The 22,832-nt window shown below is 43.2% G+C and overlaps 2 protein-coding genes across 8 annotated transcripts in view; one reads left to right on the forward strand and one right to left on the reverse strand.

The window, feature by feature from the left end:
* Positions 1-821: 821 nt before the first annotated feature.
* TMEM41A (transmembrane protein 41A) lies at positions 822-12,571 on the reverse strand. 2 transcript variants are annotated; one of them, XM_084846878.1, is made up of 5 exons: positions 12,499-12,571; positions 7,869-8,022; positions 5,392-5,553; positions 4,076-4,214; positions 822-2,500 (listed from the first exon to the last, which is right to left on the reverse strand). In XM_084846878.1, the coding sequence occupies exons 1-5, from the start codon at positions 12,513-12,515 to the stop codon at positions 2,277-2,279; spliced, it is 696 nt and encodes a 231-aa protein (XP_084703004.1). In that variant the 5' UTR covers positions 12,516-12,571; the 3' UTR covers positions 822-2,276. The 2 variants fall into 2 exon arrangements, with proteins under 2 accessions (XP_084703004.1, XP_084703003.1); XM_084846877.1 differs by lacking the exon at positions 12,499-12,571 and adding an exon at positions 12,310-12,434.
* A 1,273-nt stretch (positions 12,572-13,844) lies between these two features.
* The window catches only part of SENP2 (SUMO specific peptidase 2), a 47,711-nt gene continuing 38,723 nt past the window's right edge, over positions 13,845-22,832 (forward strand). For all 6 annotated transcript variants that reach the window (XR_014789558.1, XR_014789557.1, XM_084846874.1 and 3 more), the window contains exons 1-3: positions 13,845-13,970; positions 20,064-20,119; positions 22,006-22,115. Coding sequence is in view for 4 of the 6 variants with exons in the window: in XM_084846874.1 (XP_084703000.1) it covers positions 13,861-13,970; positions 20,064-20,119; positions 22,006-22,115 (276 nt within the window). In the remaining 2 variants the exon portion in view is untranslated. The remainder of the gene's footprint in view (positions 13,971-20,063; positions 20,120-22,005; positions 22,116-22,832) is intronic.

Here is a 22,832-nt window from a genome sequence, read left to right on the forward strand (position 1 = left end):
ACATCAATAGTTTTCACTACCATTAATTTAGTACAAGTACAATTGCCATATAAACACACACAGTTGGTAAGGCACTTGCATAAGACATAATTTCTGCTCAGTTTAATTCAGGCCACAGACATTTCACCCTCCCTATTCTTTCAGTTCCAAGTTGCCCCAGTACAATGGTCAGACCAGTCTTTATTAGTACCTGCCTGGCATACAGCACATACATGGGGGATGTTTGCACAACATGACAGCCCACCATGGGTTATTTAACCCACGGTGAGGCTGCAGGCCACGCAGAATGCATATGGCTGCCATTTTGAATATGCAACCCCTGCTCGGGGGTTGTCATGTCATCTGAACCTGGTGAGCATGGGTTATGCAAGGGATAAACAACCCTCGTATAAACCATGGTCTGTTTTAGGGTTGTTTAACCCCTCCATCACCCATGCTCACCAGGTTCATGCGACACAAACCCTGAGCAAGGTTGCATGTGCAATCTGGTGCCTCTTGTGTCATCCAAACCCAGTCATGGAGTCAGCAAATGCCATCCTGAGAAGCTTACTGTGAACAGGGACATATTTAGCATAACACCATCACTTGGCTGGAGGATAGAGGACAGCAGAGAGTTCATTCTAACAAAGCCACCTCTTCCATTGCAGGTTAGCTAAATTCACAGGAAACAACAAAGCATGCTGAAACTCCTGAAACGGCCTAGTACTCTGAGATGGTAAGCTTGTCTCACTGCAGACATCAGAAAAAAGGGTCTAGCTTACCCTTCTCACTAACATCTAGTTTTCTATGTAGATTTTTTTTCTTTCTTTTCTTTTTTTTTTAAAAAGGGCGCAGTAGTTCTCAGCTGCATTCTGAGGTAGTGGTATGACCCAGACACAAGTTTACCATTTCAGTGAGAAGTAGGCTCTTGTCAAATCAGAGACTCAAGGCCAGTTTTGTAATAAGGGCTATTGACCATTGCTGACTACTGCGGGGGAGCAGAATACTGAGATGAAGAACAAAATGGGCTTGATCTGGAGTACCAAATTCTGAATTTAATACTATTTAAGATGGAAAGGAAAAAATGACAGCCACATTCACAATACTGAAGCAGTGGATTGATCCAATGGACTAGCAATACAATTATTTCAATTATGCAAGGAAGATAAAACATAAGAATATGAATTACTGTACTTTTCTACCCAATGTAACATACGCGAAGAAACTTTTGTTGTTGTTGCAAAGGGTAGCGAAACCATTGCTTTGGCCACTGGCAAAATGGTAGAACATTGTTTTCCAGGGTGCATACTGCCACTGAAAATGATAAGAAGAGGACCTCAATAGGCGCCAAGCCTGAACTCTTTAAGGAGATGTCCCAGAGCCACTTCACAGATCATCCTCTAACTGGGGATTGCAAAGATACTCCTTTTTGTCAGTAGAGGCTTGCAGGAGTAGTCGACCTCTGCATGGCTCCCCCAAAGGTCGTAGAGGTAACACTTCCAGAAATCTACTCGTTCTTAACCAGATCTACTTTTATAAAGCAATTATACTGCCCCAATGCTGCCAGGTGCCACTCTCCCTTAACATAAAGCGTAACAGCTGCTGCCAGAGCAAGCTACTCATGCTACGAGGCAGAGACAGTACGTGGATGATTATCACCACCTCTTCAGCACGCAGGAAGGTGTAAGCCAGTCCTGTAAGACTCTGTCGTCCCTTGTGCTTCTCTTCTTTGCAATTCCCAAAGAGGCACAAAGGGAGGGTAGAGGGTAGAATAAGATTCAGATGCATTCCCTCAGTAGCAGGGGTCACGTGATCCAGTTCTCAAGTGTTGTTATTCAGCCAGTCAACACTTGCCCCATAGAATGCATTGTCACTGCCTGCAACTAGGGCTGCTTCGTATGACTTTTCCTTGAACATGCTCTCCATGTAGGAAGCAACCCCAAACTTACTTCCAGGCACATACTAGCATTTAGAATTCCCCAAGACTTGCAGTCTCTAATGGCTCAAATCAGTGGTGACAGAACCACACAGCACAACACATTTTTCATTCCCTTTGACATTATAGGTACAGAATTAATTGGAACAATCACAAGTACCTTTTAAAAATGAGACATGCAAACCTCAGTTCTCTTTTATAAACAGTATTCAAGAACAGATTGCTGTCTATGTATTACTGAAAGGAGATGCCAAAGCCAATGGCAGGAGGTTCAGAGTTCAGTAAAAACAAAGCAACTGGTTAGAATTACACCTTCCCCATAAATAAACTTCCACAGTATCTGGCCCCCAACCCAGCCTGTTCAGCTGCTTTTTCTCCCATTGAGCAGATGAACTCTCTGGTTATTCTTGTCCACGCTGAAATGCTTCTCACTGAATTTCTTAATGAAAGTCCCAGGAATTAATGCCACCATGGCTATAGCCAACATCTTGAATAGAGTATTCCAGGAGAAAATTGCATCTAGGGAGGTGATCTGTGAAAGGATCGAGCCTGTCTGGACACAGATGAAGTTATATGGGATGAGACCTGCAGAAGTAAGAGGAGAATCCTCATATCAGAAAAGGGTTCGTATCTCACAAACTCACCTTTGAGCTCTGTGGATAATGTCTGCCTGCACAGAGATTTACCTGGATCTTTCTGCAGGTAGACCTGTACAGCCATGAATAAGTACTGGAATGTATTTGTGGCTGAGTATTACACTACAAAAGGAAGGAAAGGCTTGAATATACAAATGTTGAGCGGAACACATTTGGGCATCAAGGAAGGGGAAAACAGGAAAATCAAAATTAGAAAGGTCAGGAGAGAAAAAGAATGAAAGTATTTGTGGTTTGTGGAGTCCAAATCAGTCCCCCATCAGTAGCCACGGATGCAGCCAAAACACACTCAAGCGGTGGGTTAAGAACAGACTTTACTTGAAATATAACAACCTTCATCTTGAGGTAAGTTGCTTGAGGTCAGCCTCATGGTCAGCATCCCTTGCAGGAGGAAGTAGGAAGAATAGGAGAGTAGAGGGAGGTGACAAGGAAAAGGCAATAGGATCTCTGAGGTCCCCTCCCACCTGACTCAGGTACATATTAACCCTTCAAGTTCAGGTTAAGCAACTCATGGCCCGAGTCCCTCCAACATTGGATGTCGGAATTTCAAGAATCTATTGTTTCAGTTCTCGAGGAGAAAGCTGGAAAGATTTTCTTGCTTGCACAATTAACAATATTTATAATATTCGTTGTTTTCTCCAGCAACAGTCCAATCCAAGGTATTATCTTAACATACTCTTGATAAATCTGCTTTTCCTAAGTAACTTAAGAACTGTTGAACTTCTGATATTACCTAAAGGATATTGTTCAATTTTCACATTAAGAGGGAGTGTGTTTGAGAAGGATCTTCACTCTGGCTGTTTTTCCTAGTGCCTTCTGAGGAAAGGAATGTAGGAGGGCCCATAGAAAAAGGGAGTTAGTTCTTCTCTCTCTGTGATTTGGATAGTAATTATATATTTCATACTATTCTTTGTCAATGGTCAATAGACACTGGTAAAAAAATAAATCCAAGGAGGTCCCAAGCAGTGGGCCCACCTCCAATTATAAATAATCTTACAATTTCCACTACAGGGCCTGAAGACAGTCAATCACATCTGATCACATACAATGGCCTGGTTTGCACAACCTGACAGACCACCATGGGTTAATTTACCCATGGGGGCTGTTGTGTTGTGCTGGGTGCCTGTGGGTGCCAATTTTGCAAGGTGCCCATAGGCGTCAAGCTTGCCATGACTTGTGTCATGCAAATCCAGGTGCAGGGGTTGTTTGAGGGTTAGACAACCCTCAAATAACCCATAGCTTATTTCAGGGTTATTTCAGGGTTGTTTAACCCTCAATCGACCTGCCCCCGGGTTCACATGACACGACAAGCCATGGCAAGGTGGGTGCCATGCAAAAACAATGCGACAGCCTCCGGGGGGGAATTAACCCACAGCGGGCTGTTGTGTCATGAGAACCAGGTCAATGGGAGGAAATGGGCATGCTTGCACTGCTATGTAAAAAGGAAAAGGGGGAGAAGAGTATATGAGCCCATGCTAATATAAATGTGTGCTACTTCTGTTCTTACCTATAAGAACAGACAAGAAGAACTGAGTCACAGGGATGTTCAAGATTGGAGATGCAAGATTAAGAAACCAATTTGGAGTCATGGGGAACAGTCTCAGGAACAACAAGAAAAAGAACAAGGAATTTCTGTTCTCTTCCACCTGCCAAAGACAAAAAGAAAATCATATCTGGCTAAACTGCTTCCTGCTTGCTTTTTAAAACAACATTTTTTAAGCTTTCTGAAACTTTGTAATATAATCAATTCTCTAAATTGTTTTAAGGCACTTATAGAAGTGACAACTGATATTCTCACTAATGATCCAGGTTTGAGGAGTAAGCTAAGGCTGGGATCCTGAGTTTGCTCCTGCTGGTGAGAGTGTCCTGAGTGGAGTTCTTCTCACAGAACACTCCCACCAGTGGAAGGCATGGGAGGTGACTTTCACCCTTACCCAGGCAGCCCCTTGTTTCTCTTGCAAACCTGCTTGAGGGCTGGGGGACCCTCTGGAACACTGTAGGGGGGTATGAGGGGAGGGGGGAATTGATAATAATTTTCTCCCCACCTTCTGCTGGCAGGATCCTCTGGTGGATCTTGACTCCATCTGTGAATGGAACAAGCCCTTCCATTTGCAGAAGCCCAGTTAACCATGGCTATATAAACATTCTGTACTGGTATGATAAAATTTGTAGAAAGCTATAGCTTGTTTGCAGTGGGTTACACACCACAGAAGCAGTGGCAGAAGCAGATTTCACTGCGTCCTTCTCCCCATGGCAGCTCCTCCAATACCCCCCAAATGCTACACAGATGGTTGAGGGATCCTGCTGAACAGGGTGAGCAGTGGGGCAGGGGGGAATCCCCAGAAATCAGGTCGAGGCACCTTCCACGAGCAGAAGGCAGATCCTGGATGAAGGTGAAGGATTAGGACTACAAGGGGACAAAAACAGCCTGGGAATCCTCCCTGTCCTTGCAACATACATTAAGATCTTACAGGAGCGATAATTCTACATCTCACTGGAACAAATATTCTTTAAATTGCAGCCATTGCAGTGTAATATACTGGTTGCAGATTCAACAGCCAAGACTTGAACATAGAAGGTGCCTTATGCCAAGTCAGATCATTGGTCAATTTAGCTCAGTATTGTCTATACTGACTGGTAGCGGTTTTCCAGAGTTGCACACAGGAGCATTTGCCAGCCCTATCTGGAGACACCAGGGACTGAACCAGGGACTTCTTCCATGCAAAGGATATGCTCTATCACTGAACTACAGTCCTTAATCATTACACACTCTCAAAGTGTTTTATATTGTTTGAAATCTAATAATGATAGGGGCTTCCTTACCTTCCTTTGAAGCATGGCAACTTTACCAGGAAAATAGTAGATAACAAATTTTTTCCCAAATACATTGGACAGTCCATAGCAACAAGTGGCACCCACAGACGTCAAGGCAGAACACAAGAGGAGTCCCATCCACGGTCCAAAGAGAGCCCCAGCAAGGATGTTCTGTTAGAGCAAAACTAGACAGTGATCCAGTCCATAATAAACTGTGGGAAAAGCATGAAGGACTCTATGAATCGCAAGAACTTAAAAGCAGCCTGCTAGACCAGCTCAATGGCCCATCTGGTCAGCACTGTGTTACTAGCAGTGGCGAGCCACTTCTCCAGGAAGCCCACAATCATGGCATAAATGCCCCCAGACAACTAGAACCTAGAGGCACAGGACCTGTGAACCTGGAGGTTTATCATGGCTAGTAGCCATTTATACACCTACCCATATGGAACTTGTCTATACACCACCATTTAAAGCAGGGGTAGGCAAGCTTTGGTCCTCCAATTGTTTTGGCCTAAAACTTCCACTATCTTGCATAATTGGCTATGCTGGCTAGGGCTGATGGGAGTTGTAGGCCAAACCATCTGGAGGACCACAAGTTGCCCACCCCTGGTTTCAAGCCATTTCAGCTACTCGCCATACACCTCATCATGTGGCAGAGAATTCCAGAAGTTAGACAAAAGTAAAGTCTTTCACAATGTATAACTATCTTGCATCTAATGCCAGCCCATTTCTTTGGGTTATCCTGAATTTTAGCATTATATGAGAGGGAGAACAATTTTTCTTTATCCATTTTTTTTCACTTTTCACAATTCTGTAAAACTCTTATATTCCTTCCCACCACTCCCAAATAGTCATATTTTTCTAAACTAGAAGCCCCCAAAGTTTTAGCCTTTCCTTGTTAGGAAACGTTAGGAACATTTTGGTTGTCTTTTGCACATCTTTTCCCATTCTACAGTATCCTTTTTGAGATGGGAGAACCAGAACTGTGCACAATATTACAAATCTGACCATGCCATAGATTTATATAAAGCCATTAGAATACTGGTTGCTTTATTCTTTTCTTTACAATGTCTTTATTAAGATGGACATTATTTAACCACTACTCTGTTGTATCAAAGAACACAGAAGTAAAGGAAGAAACAGATTCAAGGAAAAATCCAAAAAGGACACTATTATAAAATAGAAAAATTGATACATTGATATCAATATTATATTTTTAATTTGTTTTATTTCATTTCTATACCACCTAATAGCTGAAACTCTCTGGGTAGTTCACAAAAATTAAAACCATAGAGTGCAGCATAAAACAGTATAAAATATGAAAGCTTAAAACCACAACAATACAACCAGAATAAAATCTAGTAGCAATGCAGAGATTTAAAATACAGATTTAAAACACCAGAGCTAAAAGATTAGGAAGCTAAAGTGCTAAAATACTGGGAGAATAAAAAGGTATACAACGTAGTTGCCAGGCGAACCTCTCTTGGGAGCTCATTCCACAGCAGGGGGGGCACAGCACAAAAGGCCCTCTTCCTGGTAGCCACCTGCCTCACTTCCTCTGGCAGGGGCTCATGGAGAAGGACCACTGAGGATGATCTTAGGGTCGAGGAAGGCACATATGGGATGAGGCGATCCTTCAGTAACCTGGCCCCAAGACATTTAAGGCTTTGAATGTGAAGACCAGCACTTTGAATCGGGCCCGGAAATGGACTGGCAGCCAGTGCAGCTGGAAAAGTACTGGCGTAATGTGATCTCATTGGCCAGTCCCTGTAATAATCTTGCTGCCTTATTCTGGGCTAGCTGAAGTTTCCGGACCATTTTCAAAGGCAGCCCCACATATAATGCATTGCAGTAATCCAGACGAGAGGTAATCAGAGCATGGATAACTGTAGCTAGGCTATCTCTGTCCAGATAAGGGCGTAGTTAGTATAGCAGTCCCATACTTTGACCCAGAAGTCAGTAAATGGACAATATATCTTTACGAAGTTTGCTGTTCTCTGCCTCCTCTCTCTAAGTCTAGTCAGCTTCACTAATGTTGATATTTGCGGAGTAAGCCAAACTATGGTGAACCATTCTTTGATGGTCAGAGCTTTATTTTTATTCCAGTTCTTCACAAGTACAACTTTAGGTGCTGCAAATAGTTGAGGAATTAAAAATACACATTCAGCTCTGATCGTTTCTTCTGAAGAGCCCAGTAATACCCTCAATGGATCCTACTGTGAGTGGTCTACTCTGAGGCAATTTTCACATGTTCAAAGAGTTCTACTTGACTTGTACATGAATGGAGTGGCACCATCTTTAGGCAGAATTCTAGTCAAACAGTGGCAAGAGTATACTATAACAATGTATGGATGAGCTGTAACCCAGTTCAAGGAGTTACTAGGCAAGTCCTCCAAAGCCACTGACAATAGGGGAGAAGAACACATGGATTTTCAGTGGAAAACTGCAAACTCAACATCTTGGAGCTTTGTGGACTGTATACATACCAGAAAGCTGGAGCCAGGTATGGCGAAACACTGCTTGTACAGGTAGGCACTGCAGAACAGCAACAGCACATATGCATGGTGCTCTTTATTGTAGTATCGTAGAAACTGAGCAAGCTCTTGTAGCTCTTCTAGGTCTGAAGGGAACTTTAATGACCTGATAAACAAAGGGGATCATTAGTTCAGTTGCAAACAAGTCATGCTGTCAGTGAAGGTTTTTCATTCTACAGATGGACCAAAGGATAATTATGAGGTGAGGCAAGCAAAAGTGCTGTGTCACCCTTCGCACTAACAGGTTTACTGCAACATGGGCTTTCACTGGACAATAAACCAATTTAGTTAAGTTGCAACAGCACTTTGTCTTCTTGCGTCTACAAATGTAACATATCTAGACTTCTGGAATTAGGTTAGAGGGAACTGCCACATCAAGAGTCAGTTTGCCTAACTGTTCTTTTGGAAACTGAAGATTAGCATTCTGAGCAATTTAAATCCAGACAGGACTGTGAATATTTAACAATTAAAGATAATATGTACTTATAGGAATGGGGGAGAGGAGGAATTGGTGAACAGACAGTTACAGAAGAGCTTAGTCTACAGTATAGCGTTATGCCACCCAGGCAAAGACCACAAACCTACACCTAAAATGTCTGAAGTGAGACGTTCAAGGAGATTTATAGCATTTCAATTGACAGTCATCAGACAGACAGGCTATTTGTCTGCAATTGCTGTTCTTTCAGTGATCATCTATGGAGTCGTAGATCCCTTATGTGTGAATGTAGTTAATTAACAGTACAATTCAACCATACTACTGTGCAACCACATGTAAGAAAATGTACAGTGGGACTCCTTCCCCAAGAGAAGAGATGGGGCAGCGGGCAGAGAGCTCCACTGTTTCCTTCAAGTAAAGAGGGCCCTCTAAACTAGTTTTAAAGCTCCTCAGGGTAGATGGGCTAGATTCTTTTGGCTCTAGGTACATCCCCCTGCTGCTGAAGGGATGAGGAGTCCTCAACCCAGATACGCCCCATCCTCTATCCTCAATAATCTTCCAAAGAGATGGGACCATGGAGTTCGTGCTAGAAACAATTGGCAATAAACATATTTGAAGTATACTGTCATTTAAGCATACTTGCTCATCAGGACAAGATAACATTAAGCTTGATATACTCTGAACTCTTGACCTGAATTCTAACTGAAACTGGTCTGTAAATGCTGATAACACAAAGTCCAGTATTTTCACTGGGTCACCTTTGAGAGCAAACTTCTTGTTCCTTTTGTTGTTGTTGTTAAAAAGTTAAAGCTATGGGTTGGATCCAGATTTAGGCATGTGCAACTGGACTGGTAGAAGCAACTCCCCCTCTCTACTCCACATGGCATCCTCTCTGCAAATGCTACACAGAAGGTCTGGTGACCCTGATGAATGGGATAGGCTGTGGTGTACAGGGAACGGAGGGTACCCAAAATTGGGAGAAGGCACCTTCTGTGAGTGGAGCTCTGCTCATGGAAGGTGTCTCTGCCTGATTCTGTGGGATCCCCCTTCCCCGCACACCACAGCCTATCCCATTCAGCAGAGTCCCCTGACCCTCTGTATAACATTTTCAGAGGGCTGGAGAGGCTGCCATGAGGAGGAAAGGGCAGGGAAATCTGCTTACATCAGCCCAGTTGCAAGTGCCAAAATCTGGATCCAACCCCTTGTCTGCAAGTCACTCCAAGAAATTTGTTTAACCCATACCATTACTGCAATTCAAGAATCCAACAGGCTCTATATCTACTTCAGGTCCATGCAACTGAAGTCTTCATTATCCAGTGTGTCCTTCCTTTAATGGTGGCCACAGTTATTAATGTCATTCATTCACTGGTTGGTTTTAGCAAGCACTAGCTATATACTTTTCTAGCAGAAAACAGGAGCGGTATCTTTACCCTAACACTATCACAGAGCCAGTTAAAAAGAGGATGAAGGTGCCATTACTGGAGCAAAGAAGATGCCAGTTAGTCAGATCTTGATTAATGAAAAAAGCTACATATTAAATTGCTAGTGCAGTCTACATTGCTGAGATTAATCAAAGGCTGCAAGTCAGAGTTAGATTTTATTCAACAGAGATTCTAACAAAGAAGAAGAATTATAACTTAGGCTGTATTTTTCCACAATGTTCAGAATTTCTCATGGCCTCTGAAATCCATAAATTCTGCATATTATTAGTTGCCCATGAAAATTTTAAAGAGAAAATAACTAATTCACTCTCAGCTCTCAACATCTTCTGTTGAAATAAGCAGTTAAAATACAGCCTTAATTACTTCAAGACACTTGCTAAGTTAGGAATTGCAGAAAAGAAACGCAGTGAATTCTGGTACCTGTGGGGTGTGATGGGCTACTGCTTAGCTTTTTTGTGGTAAAGACAGGCTGCTGGTTTTACAACTGCTTAAAACTTAACAGAACAGTTATTCAAACTCCTGATATGTATATAACCTAAAGTCAAAAGAAATAGAAAAAAAAATCAGCAATACTCTCTGCATTGAGAAGACAGGTCTCTAAAAAAGTATGGACAGAAGTGAGGATCGTTAAATTCTAATATGCAATATTTATTGTCCTGGAAAGACCCAGGCCCCTCTACAGTTCTTCCTTCCCCGTAAGTTTTAGAGTGCAAGATGTTGCCTGAAGCAAGGCATCATAAATATGGAGCACTCTTTTTATTCAATGTTATTGTATGGGTGAGTTTTCCATTGCAAGTTCAGAGATGCATGAACAAGCAGCCAGCGGCCATGTGAAATAACCACCAAGGCACCTACAGTTGAAGAGAGGCACTGTAGGTTATTGAATACATCAAAATATACTGTGCCATGTTAAAGACTAACAGATTTATAATGACAAGAACATTTTGGATTTAGCATTATATGAGGTAGGCTTTTGCCTACAAAAACAAGTCAGAAACACACCTCATGGTATACTCAGTCATATGTCTTTCGGCTGCCAAAGCAGTATCAGAATAAATCAATAGTACCTTCCAAAGCGGACAAGAGTCAGATTACATACTGGATACCCTAAATGAACCTCAAATCATTGCAGCTAAATGAACTCCTCAGTGGTGTAGTGGAGGCAGGGCTCGCGGGGACGCAGCCCCAGCACTTTTTCATTAGCAGGGACTCTGATGTCATCTGCCACCCCCCTCAGAATTCTCTGTTCCCTCTGAGTTTAGCTGCGATCCTCACTGTAGTTGTGGGGGGAATTATTTTTCCAAGCAACAATAGATTGTTCCATGCTGAAATGTAAAGTGTTTGGGATGACTTGGTCTGGAATGGGCAATTAAGACCTATTCGCTTTACCAAAGACGTGCTCCTGGTGGAGATAAAAAGTCCTAGACCTGGTTTGTCGATATGGATCAACACAGCTGCCTGAAATTTTTGGGCTGCCCTTGGAGACTGTCACAATGAGCTCCCGCTTTTCCAAATTTACCACTACACCACTGTGTGTGTGTGTAGTTCAATCCAGCTGGGTGTGTGGTCATTTCTGTTGGAGTGGGAGGAGGGGGATATAATGAAGGAGTTTGGGAAGGCTAGTGGGTAATGTTGGGGCGCTAAGGAAGCGTGCAAGGGGGCTGTTTAAATGAGAAGGGATCTGACCATGAGGGCTGAGTTGAGAGGTTGAAACTTCCATGGAGTATCATATTTTGGAAACCTAAAATGTTTGTGTTTGAGTGGGTGAAAAAGATTTCAACACCCCCACTTTTTTTCCCTCAGACGTCCAATTGAAATACCACTGCCTTACTGTCAACTGCACTGTTTTTGGATCCCAGTTGAAGGCTGTATATCTTACAAGGTTGTATAATCTTAGAAGGGGGGTGGCTGTGATTGTCACGAAGGGACCCTGCACTTCTCAATTTGCCACTACACTACTGGGGCTCCCGAGGCCACTGACTTCCAGAGCTTCTCGCGATTAGGTTTCATAACAACTTCCCACGACCAAGCCTAGTTCGCAGCATGCAACAGCAGATCTCTGCCCACTACTCGCGCGAAGGGTAGCATCAGATTTCGCCGGCGATGTATTTTTAGGATGGCTCTCACCCCTGCAGGCGCTCTCAGCAAGAACCCAGGGTCTTCGGGACACGGGAGAGCAATTCAGCCTCGGACACCTCGCTTAGCCCATCCTTCGCGGCGCTGGCATTAAAAGAAGGCTCGTTCGCTCTCCTCCTTACACATACATGAACACCGGGGGTTGGATTCAGCTTCAGTCATACTTGGAGCAAGCCCATTAAAATCAACGGGACTTAAATCCGCCATGATAACTTAAGTCTCGCTGATTTCAGTGCGTCTACTCTACCCATGACTATATCTGAATCCAACCCCGCGCAGCGCCTCAGCGCCAAGAGGTGGCAGATTACGCGCTTCCCCATTACCGAGGTCCCCCTCAACCTACAACCACCTCGAAATAACGAGGGGAGAGCCAACTCACCCACTTCCCGCGCGCGGTTCTCCGGGCAGCCGCAGCGACAGCAAATACAGACTCGCCGTGGCCGTTCCCAGGACCAGCAAGAACCCCCCGAGCGACCGCATAGCTGAGCCTTCACAACGGCCTCCGAGAGGGACGAAAGAAAAGGCGGAACTAAGCGCGCCAGGCGCGGAACCCGGGAGAAAAAAGTACCTGCACTCACGACACATCCAGCCGCCCGGAGACTAAAAAGTCTGACGTGCCGTGCAGCCGGAACTTCCTGTATATGTTGCTGCGCGCCGTTGGGTCCACCACTGTTTTCTATTGGAGCCAGTGGAGCCTCTCCTCCTTATATCTCTATGGTGAGAACCCACTGTGCTTTCGCTTTGGGAATTTTTAGTAGAGAATAAGCACTGCGACGAAGCGCGCTCTACATTTACTAGCTCTACGGGCCTCGACTCACCTTTCCGGCACCCACGTGGCTCACTAGGCTCCTAATAGAGGATTTGCTACCTCCTCTTCCGTCTGTGCGTCCCTTCCCTCGGGTTTAAGAAAGCAAAGAGGTGGGTCTTTTTCCTCTGCCACGGTTGACCAACGAAACAGAAACTGACCTGGCGACCTGATGTTGCTAGACTAAATCTATATAAACATACAGCCCCACCCAAACTGAGCGTGGAGGGAGATATATATCATAGTTAAGTATTACATTTCTATACCACCAGTAGCCGAAACTCTGGATGCTTCACAATAATTAAAACCGTAAAATACGACACGATAAAATGCGATTTAAAAGTTTAAAGCCACAGTATAAAGTAAAATCCATCCTAAAGGAAATCAACCCTGACTGCTCATTGGAAGGACAGATAATGAAGCTGAAGCTCCAATATTTTGGCCACCTAATGCGAAGAGAAAACTCCCTGGAAAAGACCCTGATGCTGGGAAAGACTGAAGGCAAAAGGAGAAGAGGACGGCAGAGGATGAGATGGCTAGATAGCATCACGGATGCAATGAATATGAACTTGAGCACGCTCCGGGAGACAGCGCAGGACAGGAAGGCCTGGCGTGCTATGGTCCATGGGGTCACGAAGAGTCGGACACGACTGAACGACTGAACAACAACAACAACATAAAGTAAAAACAATAACCGAATAAAACCTAACAGCAGCGCAAAGATTTGAAACAACAGAAACTGAAAGACTGAAATGCTTGGAAAAGGCATATATAATATTTCTTTCCTTTTAGTTGCGTGTTTGTGGCCTCCAGAATTGGGAGAGGAGGGTGAAGAGAAGTAGAACATCGTGTGTCAGTGAATGAGGGAGACAAGTTCAAAAAGCAAACTTACGCATGCTTAGGCAGAAAGAAGTCCTACAACTCCCAGGACGCTGGGAGTTGTAGGACTTTTTTCTGCCTAAACATGCGTAGGATTCCGCCCTTAAGTCGAGTGAGGGAAAACATTATACATGCACGTATATAGCCTCTCTTCATCTCGCTGGTCAGTCCAAACCTTCGTCAGTAGCGACGCGCCTGTCGCTGGTAAGTGACGTAATTCCGGCCCGGCCGCTGTGGCCGAGGCCTATGTACAAATGGCTGTCCGAGGCGCTGCGCTCTTGGCTGTTCCCACCTCCCTCTCGCCGCCGGGACGTGGAGCCTTCGCTTCCTCGGCCGCGGAAAAGACGGCGTCGCAGGTCAGAAGCCAGGAAAGCCGAAGCCGGCAAGCGGGGAGGGTTTGGGCGTCTGGTTCGTACCCCGAGCCTCAGGCTGGGCCTGCCGTCTCTGCCCCGGTTCCTTCAGAGAGGAATTGGCTGCCGCCTTCTCTCCAGCCGGGAGAGCAGAGCACGGCTCTCTCCGTTCTCAGACGGGTAGAGCGGAAGGACGCCTGTCCTAAGACAGGCCCCGTTATCCCGGGCGGAGGAGACAGAAATGCCCCGAACGTTTTGCGCCTGACCGGGGGCCTCACGCCGGAGCCCAGTGTCGCTGAGCTGCTGGTGGCTGCGGGGATGGGGAGGAGAGAGCTGAACCTAGCGGGTCCAGTTCTATGCCCTTTTCTCAAATTCGTTCTAAATATTTGCATCGTTTTCTTGAAAAAAGTCCAGCTGGTCCGATTTAGACAGAATACACTTTTTGTTTACTTTCAGAAGAAAGTTAGTCTTCTTGGCATTGGCCAATTTTGCTCTCACCGCCCAATCGCATAGAGCTAATTTTATGACCTTGCCGGAAATTAAAAATTAATATGATTTGTTTGATTTCTTTTTTGTATGTTTTATCTTTATTGTTTTGCTTGTTGTAACCTCTGGTTGAAACAATAAAAGGATTGATTGATTGATTGATTAAACGGCTATTTATTACTGCTCATGTTAGGTCAAAGAGCGTTTTGGTGTTTGGGAGCTGAAACATACACCATTTACCTTTAATGCATTTAGGGGGCCATGGACAGCTCATTTGTTAATCTAGTATAACGTATTATTTTCAGCAGTTGTCGGCCGAATGTGTAGTGGGTAGAGTGTTAGACTAGGATTGGGGAGACTTTGTTTTAAATCCGTGCTCAACTATGAAGCTTACTTGTGATGTGGGCTAGACACTCCTTTGCAGGCTAATCCACCTAACACGTGTTTTGTGAGGAAGATAAAATTGCATCATCGTTATTTACTACTACATTTATACCCTGCCTTTTTCCTCTTGCAAGCAACCCAAAGTGGCGTACATGTTCATCCTCCTTTCCATTTTATCCTCACAACAACCCTGTGAGGTAGGTTGTGCTGAGAGTCAGTGACTGGCCCAAAGTCACCCAGTGAACTTCATGGCCAAGTAGGGACTAGAAACCAGGATCTCCCATGTTCCAGTCCAACACTCTAACCATTACACCACACTGGCATAGCAGAAAACCCTGTACACTGCCCTGAACTCCCTGAGAAATGGGCAGGATACCAGTGTAAAAATAAAGTGTCTCTGGGAAGTTTACAGGTGGGACATAAGGATAATAGCACTCACCTGTTTTTCCCTACCATGTGAACTTCAGGAGAAGGCTGTTTGTTATAATCTCTCAGGCTTAAAAAACCCTAAATTTGTTGATATCTGTCAAGCCTTAGTGTTATGGTCCTATCTCTTACATAAACAGATATTTTCTGGAAAGTTTTCTACATGCTATATTCCTTGATCATATAATGCACATAGTGTGTAACTTGACTTTCTTGAGTTATCTGCTCTGAACATAGGGACTTTTCTGGATTTCTTGTTGTGGTGCAGTTGTAGTCTGAACTGTGTTCAGGTTGCTGGATATCTGAGGTTGCTGGATATCTTGTGTGAATTGTATTGCCTGGTGGTAGGGACCCTGTGTAAGTGCATGCAGTAACTGGATGGAATGGGGAGGAGTGTGTGTGTGTGTGTGTGTGTGTGTGAGAGAGAGAGAGGGGGGGGGCAGGGCAGGGCAGGGCGGGAGAGAGGAGGGAGAGTGAGTAAGAGGGAAGTCATTCCATAGCTCAGAGTAAGCCCTGACTGAAAGAGCCATGGTTTGTTTTTCTCTCTGAATATCAGCCTACATTTGCATCTATAATACAAGTTATTATATGCACATTTGTGCCCTGACTTTTTAAAGTCCCTAGCAACATCTCCCTCTCCTGTTCAACCTCCTTGGTGTTCTCTTCATTTCCCGCACAGCATGTCATTTCTCCTTCTGTACTTGAGAGACTTGCTTCAACTGAAAAAATGCGGTGTGTGTGGATTGAGCCTATTGGCAGCTTGGGTCAGGTAGAATCTATGTGGCCTTAAGTAGGTAATTCATTATCTGTATGCTGGGATTTCCCTGATGAAGAAGAAAGTGTGTTGGGCCTGTTGCTGAAATAAAATAGTCTTCATACCTTTACTGCTGATTGCTTTTTCTTAAGTATTTGCACATGTATTTACAAGTGCATGTTACACACTTGTTAAACGAAGCAATTAAAATGGGAATGAGAGTAACCTACCATGCTACTGTGATGAAAAACAGAATAAAGCCATTTGTATGTTAAAGCAGTGGAACTTTGCACACTTACTTGAGGGTAAGTCCCCATTGAATATTGTGGGACATGTTCAAGTAAATATGCCTAGGATTGAGCTGCACAAATTGACATATCAATACTGTAACTGGGGAAAGGGGAAGACGAGACCCATTTACTTAGATCTAGTCTATATTTCTCTTCAGTGCATCTGGAAGCATAGTGTGTGGTAAGATGACAGTAACTTGCTTAGTGGGGTAATGCATATTTGATCATGTCACTTGCATCAACCTTTTTCTGAGGGCACTCCTGTGCTGTCAGCAGGAAGCTAGCTATTCAGATTACCTATTTAGATTACCTATTTGGATTACACAGTTTGTGCTGATCATGTAGTTGCCCATTTCAGCTGTATGTATGCACAGAGGGGCAGTGTGGGTTGAAGGCTTTCTTTGTGTGGACTGTTGAGAATGTATGTACTGCATGAATGCATTCAATTGAGAAAGAAGCACCATGTGGTGGTGTCCTTACTCTGTGTTTTTATGGTAATGTAGCAGCAGATATAGATGGGAAGGCCCAGAAAAAAAATCTGTATTTTTCCAGGCCTTCACATTTTAGAGAGATGTGCAATAAAGAAGACTCTTTTGGATTTGTGTCAAAACCTGATCAGTACACAGGAAGTGACATCTGGCTTTGCAGCTGCCACACTACATCGTGTGTTGGAATGCTTGAATTGGAACCACTGGTGTAATAAGGCATTCATTTACATGAGATAAAAGTGTATGATCTTCTTCCTCCCTGCACCCCCCTGCACCCCTCCCCCAAAAGCTGTGAATAAAGATATCTTTGGTTAGTGTTGGTTCCCATAGTTACCTTTAATGACACTTCCATCTCCTGTACATGTGATTCAGCCAAATCCCAGTTTTATTGAATACTACATCTGGAAAAACCAAGAATCTGTACAATGGTTACACAGTTCGTCCCAAAGAGTTCAGCGAGAAGATAGGAAAGACTTGGGTTGCCTTGTGTAATGCAGCCTGGCTTGCAGTACACTGTAGCAGAGTAAGGGCAATGTTATAAACTTATCATGCTCTTCACTAGGGTGCAACTGTGACAACAGTCCTTATTTTGGAAGCACAGCAGCTAATTACTATTCAGGGCTAGGTTTAGGTTATGCTTAATGACAAAACAAATTTACCCTTAGGATGCAATCCTATGCATGTTTAGATAGAGAAAAGGCCTACAACTCCCAGCATTCCCCAGCCAGCTGGGGAATGCTGGGAGTTGTAGGCCTTTTCTCTATCTAAACATGCATAGGATTGCACCCTTAATGACCTTAACTGAGATAGTGCTCTAAAAATAGTTTCTTAGTATATACATACAAAGGTGCATTCATCAGATGTATATGAAACTTTCTTCATTCTTAAGCACTTTTGTAATTTTATGACTATAGAATTGCAGTAGAAAACAATATCTTATATGAAGGAGGCCAATCGTGACCTAAGTGTGAGCACTACAGGAGTGTGGGAGTATGTTCTTTACTTTTCCTTCAGGAGGACCAAGTCGAGTCAAAATCTTATCAAGGTATTCTAGAGTCTGTTTTTGCTGGGCTTATCTAGAATTAATAGCAAGGCCTATACCTACATTGTTCTTGACACTGAAATTTGCTTTCTACTAGTCAGACTCTCTCTGACACTCTAGGGAAGAGCACATTGCAACAGTGTTCCTGGGGGCAGGGTGAAGGAAACAAGTCTGAATTATGTATTTCCTTTTTGTCTTTGTTTAATTATTTTTTCTGAAAACAAGACATTAAAATATATGAATTTTTAAAATGAAACCTAAAATTTCTGTTGATGGTGCATTTTTCTCTTTAAAAATCCAGAGTTGCTTAGTTAAGCAACATCATGAAGCGCTCAAGGTGGTACAACTATACCAGGGGTAGACAACATGGTGCCCGCCAAGGTGCCCCACTCTCACTTCCTTTAAAAAAGGGTTAACAGATTTTCTTACTGGCTTCTGGGATTGCTATGAAATAGGCTTCCATTGGTGCTGACAACTGCGGGTTCAAATGAGTTGTTTAGTGTGTTGGAGGTCAGACCTCACCTCTGCCTTGTTACTCATTCTTTTAGGAAGATTACTTGTCCTTTGCCATGCCTCCTATGGGAGCTATTTTGTGGTGGTGCCTAGGACAGTTTCTCAAATTATCAAATTTGCCCATGGCCCAAAAAGGTTGCCTATCCCTGTATTATAGTGTGCAGACATAGAAAAAAACCTAGGACCATAGGGCATTATTTGAGAACATCTGGGTATGTACCTATGCAGTAACCCCAAATTGGAAAGTGGTTTAGAAAGGCCCATCACTCATACCCAGACAGTACGTTCACCAGGTAAGGCAAAAAAAATTGCCCCTCTTTGGATGTAATGCAGTCATGGATAACTTCTGCAGGCATATAGCATCTAACTCTCTGCAATTAACAAATGAAAATGTGACTTTTTTTCCAGCTTTGTTATATGCCCCAAGCCAACTGGCCTCCATACAGATTGGAGAAGTGGGTATGAAAAGGACAGGGCCCAGTCCTACGTACGTATCAGGAAGGTTTATTTATTTATTAAACTTGCACCCTGCTTTTATATAAAAAAAACTTAAGTTGTGTAATAATCAATAGGGAGCCATAAAATAACAAACTAATATAAACTTTAAAATACTACAGTATCTAGTTGAGAAAATATAACTGAGCTGCTCAAACAAGATAATTCAAGAGACTCTTAGAACTTAAATATCCAGTGCCCTGCTGGGCTGCTGCCAGTAGGGTGGGCGGAGTGACAGAGGCAATTTTTGCCTCTCTGTCTTCCTTTTAACATTTTTTTTTCTCAAGATGAGCCTTTAAGCCTATCCTGAGAGGGTGCACTGTGTGGGTTGGGCCAGGGCTGGAGAGGCCATAGGATTTCTCATATACTGGCCTCTCTCCTCCCTGCCCACTGGAATACCCCCTTTTCCCTCCTTTTGAGGCTGCTTTTGTGACTTTGGGAAACAGCTGGTGTGGTTTTTTCCACAGCAGTTGCAAGGGGGTGGGGGACCAGTATTGGAACTCAAGGTCCAGTATGGTTCTGCTCTCCTCTGCCACCCAGCAGTAAAGACAAAATGGTGGCAATGAGGTCTAACTATTGTCTGGTATGGCTTTATGTTGGGAGAGATTTTTGCACAGTGACAGTAATCTCACCCCTAAGGCTAAATAGTGTTTCAGTTATTTCTATCTAAAAGTTTTTCCTGCTAGTTGGCAGACTAGATGAATAGCTGCCACTCCTTGAAAATTTAGGGGACCCTAACATCTCTCTGAAACATCTGCATCTTTTAATTAAGTGTACTTAGAAATAATTCATGCTGCATATATATCCTTGCTAATAGTACTTGACATCTAACTATTTTAATAGGGGTGGGGAAAGGCAGACATGGATTCTAGGTAGACTCCATTATGCCATGATTGCTGTTAGAAATGTAGCTGTGATTATTTGCTACTGCTTGACTTCAACATATGTTTAGTTGTTTTGCCACAGTATACTAATGAATTGATATGGGAATGTCACAGATCATGCAGTATCCCATTTATTTATGTATAGTGCTATCATAGGGAAAACTTCCTAGTTTGTAGATATATGCACCAACTATTTGATCAACAATAAAGTTATCTTGGCAGAAGCTAAGAAGATGGTGCTCTTGTAAACAGGTACTTCAAGTCTGGGAAGAGCGGATGCCCTCCTTTTATTATGTCAAATTGTTTCTTAAACAGATTTAACCTTTTGTCTTCACAGTACTCAATCACATGTAGAAGACCCTGATCAGGAGCAAGCAAAAAGGCAAAAACTTGGTAATGCCTGCTGAATCACTTCTCATGTATTTTAAGTGTTTTGGCTTGGGAATAGTTGGCTGTATGTCTTGAAAGACAGCTTTGTTTTTTAGAGCTGTCTGTTATCATTGCAGTGTCACTACATAGATCTTCAAATGCATCTCTTCCTCTGCCGTCCCACAGAGATTTCACATCTTTCTCTATGGTGGGTGGCCATAACTTATTCATTAGCATCTAAAGCCTACCAATAATGGAGGGCCTCTGTTTATTGCAAGTAACACCCCCCCTCCCGCAATTATGCAAACATGGGAGGCCAGTCCCTGTAAATTCACTTTGACCAGAACATGAGGCAAATTTATTCAAATATTGTCTGTAAACTTAAAGCAGGGAGATTCCTATCATACCTCTGGAGGGGGCTCATTATCCTTGGAACACTATCACTATCCTAGAACAGCGAGGATGTAAACAGTAGCTTTAATTAGATAACAGACAGAACAATATAGAACAGTGCAAAAGAGTAAGGTACCTATCCAGAAAACCTCGAATTGGAAGGGTTGGGTTGGAATGCCCCTCTGTTCATACCCAGAAAGGAGGTTTACGAGGTAAGGCAGAATCTCCTATCCAGAGAAAGGGAGCAGGGGGACATCCTAGGAAAGGGACTTAACAAAGCTGTAGCCCTAGGGAAAGCCAACCCAGTTCTGAAACATGCAAGATTCTTCTGATCCAAAACCTTCTGAAGAACTGTGGCACTAAGCCACTTTGTCCAAGATTCAATTTTGTAATAAATTTATGAGAATTTACCCGGTTTGCTGTTCTATAAATACCTTCTATGGGAGAACGATCTCAGAAAGTTGCTGTGGCGCTAGAAGCTCTATCGAACAGCTAGTAATCCGCCTAGGAACTCCCTGGCCTGATGCTTGGTAAGCCAAATCAATACTACTCTTGAATCACTGAGCCAGAGTAGCCTTGGAAGCTTTGATTCTGAATGCCTCTGCTTATAAAAAATAAAAAGTGCTCTAGACCTTCAAGACTTGGTTCTTGCAATATACACTTACAAGCACCTTCTTACTTGTGCTACTTCCTCTCCAATTCATGTGAGGTTTAGAGCAAAAGGAGTGCAAGATAACTTGTTTCCATAAATATAGATATTGTATTATTTGACAGTGTTCTCTGGTGCCTGTTGGGCCTACGATCTGTCATCTTTTAGTGTTAGTACATGTGAAGGGTGCTTTGCTGTCTTTTTCATTTATTTATACATACATTTATACTTTAATTGAATTTTTAGGGTTTTTTTTTCTCATAACAGCCAATACAAACTGGGAAAGGAAGGGGATTAAAATACAGAGTGTAACAATTACTAAGTAACAAACAATAATGCTGTTACAGTAATACTGTATATATTAAACAGACAAACAAAATGGATTAAACCCAATTCTGGAAGAGGCAAGCTCTGTAAGGATACATGTCAGTATGTGCAGTCCAGATACATAGGTAACAGAGCTCTTGTCTGTAGTATGTTGCATGGTCAAGTGTAGAGGAAGCATTACGGTCCTCTGTTTACTGCACTCTTGTCAAAGGAGATCTGTCCTTCCAGCATTGGGGCTCTTTTCACTACCCTAAGAGTTTTCAGGGTCCATTTACATTGTCCATTAGACAGGTCCCATAACACAGGGGTGTAATTCAAAATTACTTGAATGTCAGTAAAGTTCTGGGCTGTTTCTAGAACAAAACTGATATGCAAAATGACCTTGGCCCAGAAGGGAGCCACCACAAGAAGGTATATTTTCCTTATGACTATGATGCTGTTTTGTCCTGCATCAGATTCAGGATGTTGGTCATCCCTTTGTCTGAATGCCAAATTTCCCAGCTAAATGGAATGTTATCTTAATATGTTTACCTTTTTCTAGGTATTTTTGGTACATTGACTCAGGGGATTGCCAGTCTAATTAAACTACCATCCCAGTTGAGTGCCAGATATCTTCAGGCTGGAAATCAGCATGCAGAAGTTACAGATAAGGTTTGTTTGCATTTTGAGAAGAGATTTAGAAACTTGATGTGCACATTCAAACCACATTATATCTGTAGGACTGCTGTCTTGTTTTCTCTCGAATGGCAACACCATTAAATACACTTGAGTGGAAAGGATTCTTAAGGGTAGGCTTTCCTCTTGTGCCTTGCTTCACAGGTCCCTTTCCCTGCACAGTTGTCCTCTCCTCTCTTTTCTCACTCTCTCTCATTCTCCACTGCACCCCACAGTCCCCTAAAGAAGAAGTAGACCCAGGCTAAGCGAAAGCTCTTTCTGCAGGTCCTTAAGAGGGAGTATAGGTAAATGGAAGGCCATGAGAAGTGACCAGGCAGTACTGGACAGGGAGAAAAGAAGCATTAGTTGTTCAGTGTTAAGCAGAGGAGGAAATTTCCTACTCCCATATGTGGTGCAGTGCTATCTTGGATCTTTTAAGTGGCAACTGAGGGATGGGCTGGTGTGTGTCCTGAAGTAAAGCAGCTCTGTTATCTTTCTGGAGAGCGGTCAACTAGAGGGGCCTGTGGAGGATAGCGCTTTATTAATGGCACTGTTAATGAGATTACATATACATGCACATCCTTGCACTTGTAGGGACACAGGTTGTGCCTGTGATGATGTTACACTAGTTCTTACTTTGAGTGAAAGTGTTCCCTTCTCTAGGAAGTTTCATCAGGCCCAGATGACAGGGGTCTCTGGAAATCCGATCTTTAT

This window comes from Heloderma suspectum, chromosome 3, assembly GCF_057233095.1.
Source record: "Heloderma suspectum isolate Gila_16-S chromosome 3, 16-S_ref, whole genome shotgun sequence".
NCBI classification, from domain to species: domain Eukaryota; kingdom Metazoa; phylum Chordata; class Lepidosauria; order Squamata; family Helodermatidae; genus Heloderma; species Heloderma suspectum.

Bases quoted from the DNA above. Each gene is read 5' to 3' on its own strand.
- TMEM41A (XM_084846877.1), bottom strand. From the start codon at position 12,410: ATGCGGTCGCTCGGGGGGTTCTTGCTGGTCCTGGGAACGGCCACGGCG. The intron at 8,023-12,309 runs GTGAGTTGGCTC...TTTGTTTATCAG, and splicing joins GAACCGCGCGCGGGAAGTGG to GTCATTAAAGTTCCCTTCAG. The intron at 2,501-4,075 runs GTAAGAACAGAA...TTACTTCTGCAG, and splicing joins CTTCTTGTCTGTTCTTATAG to GTCTCATCCCATATAACTTC.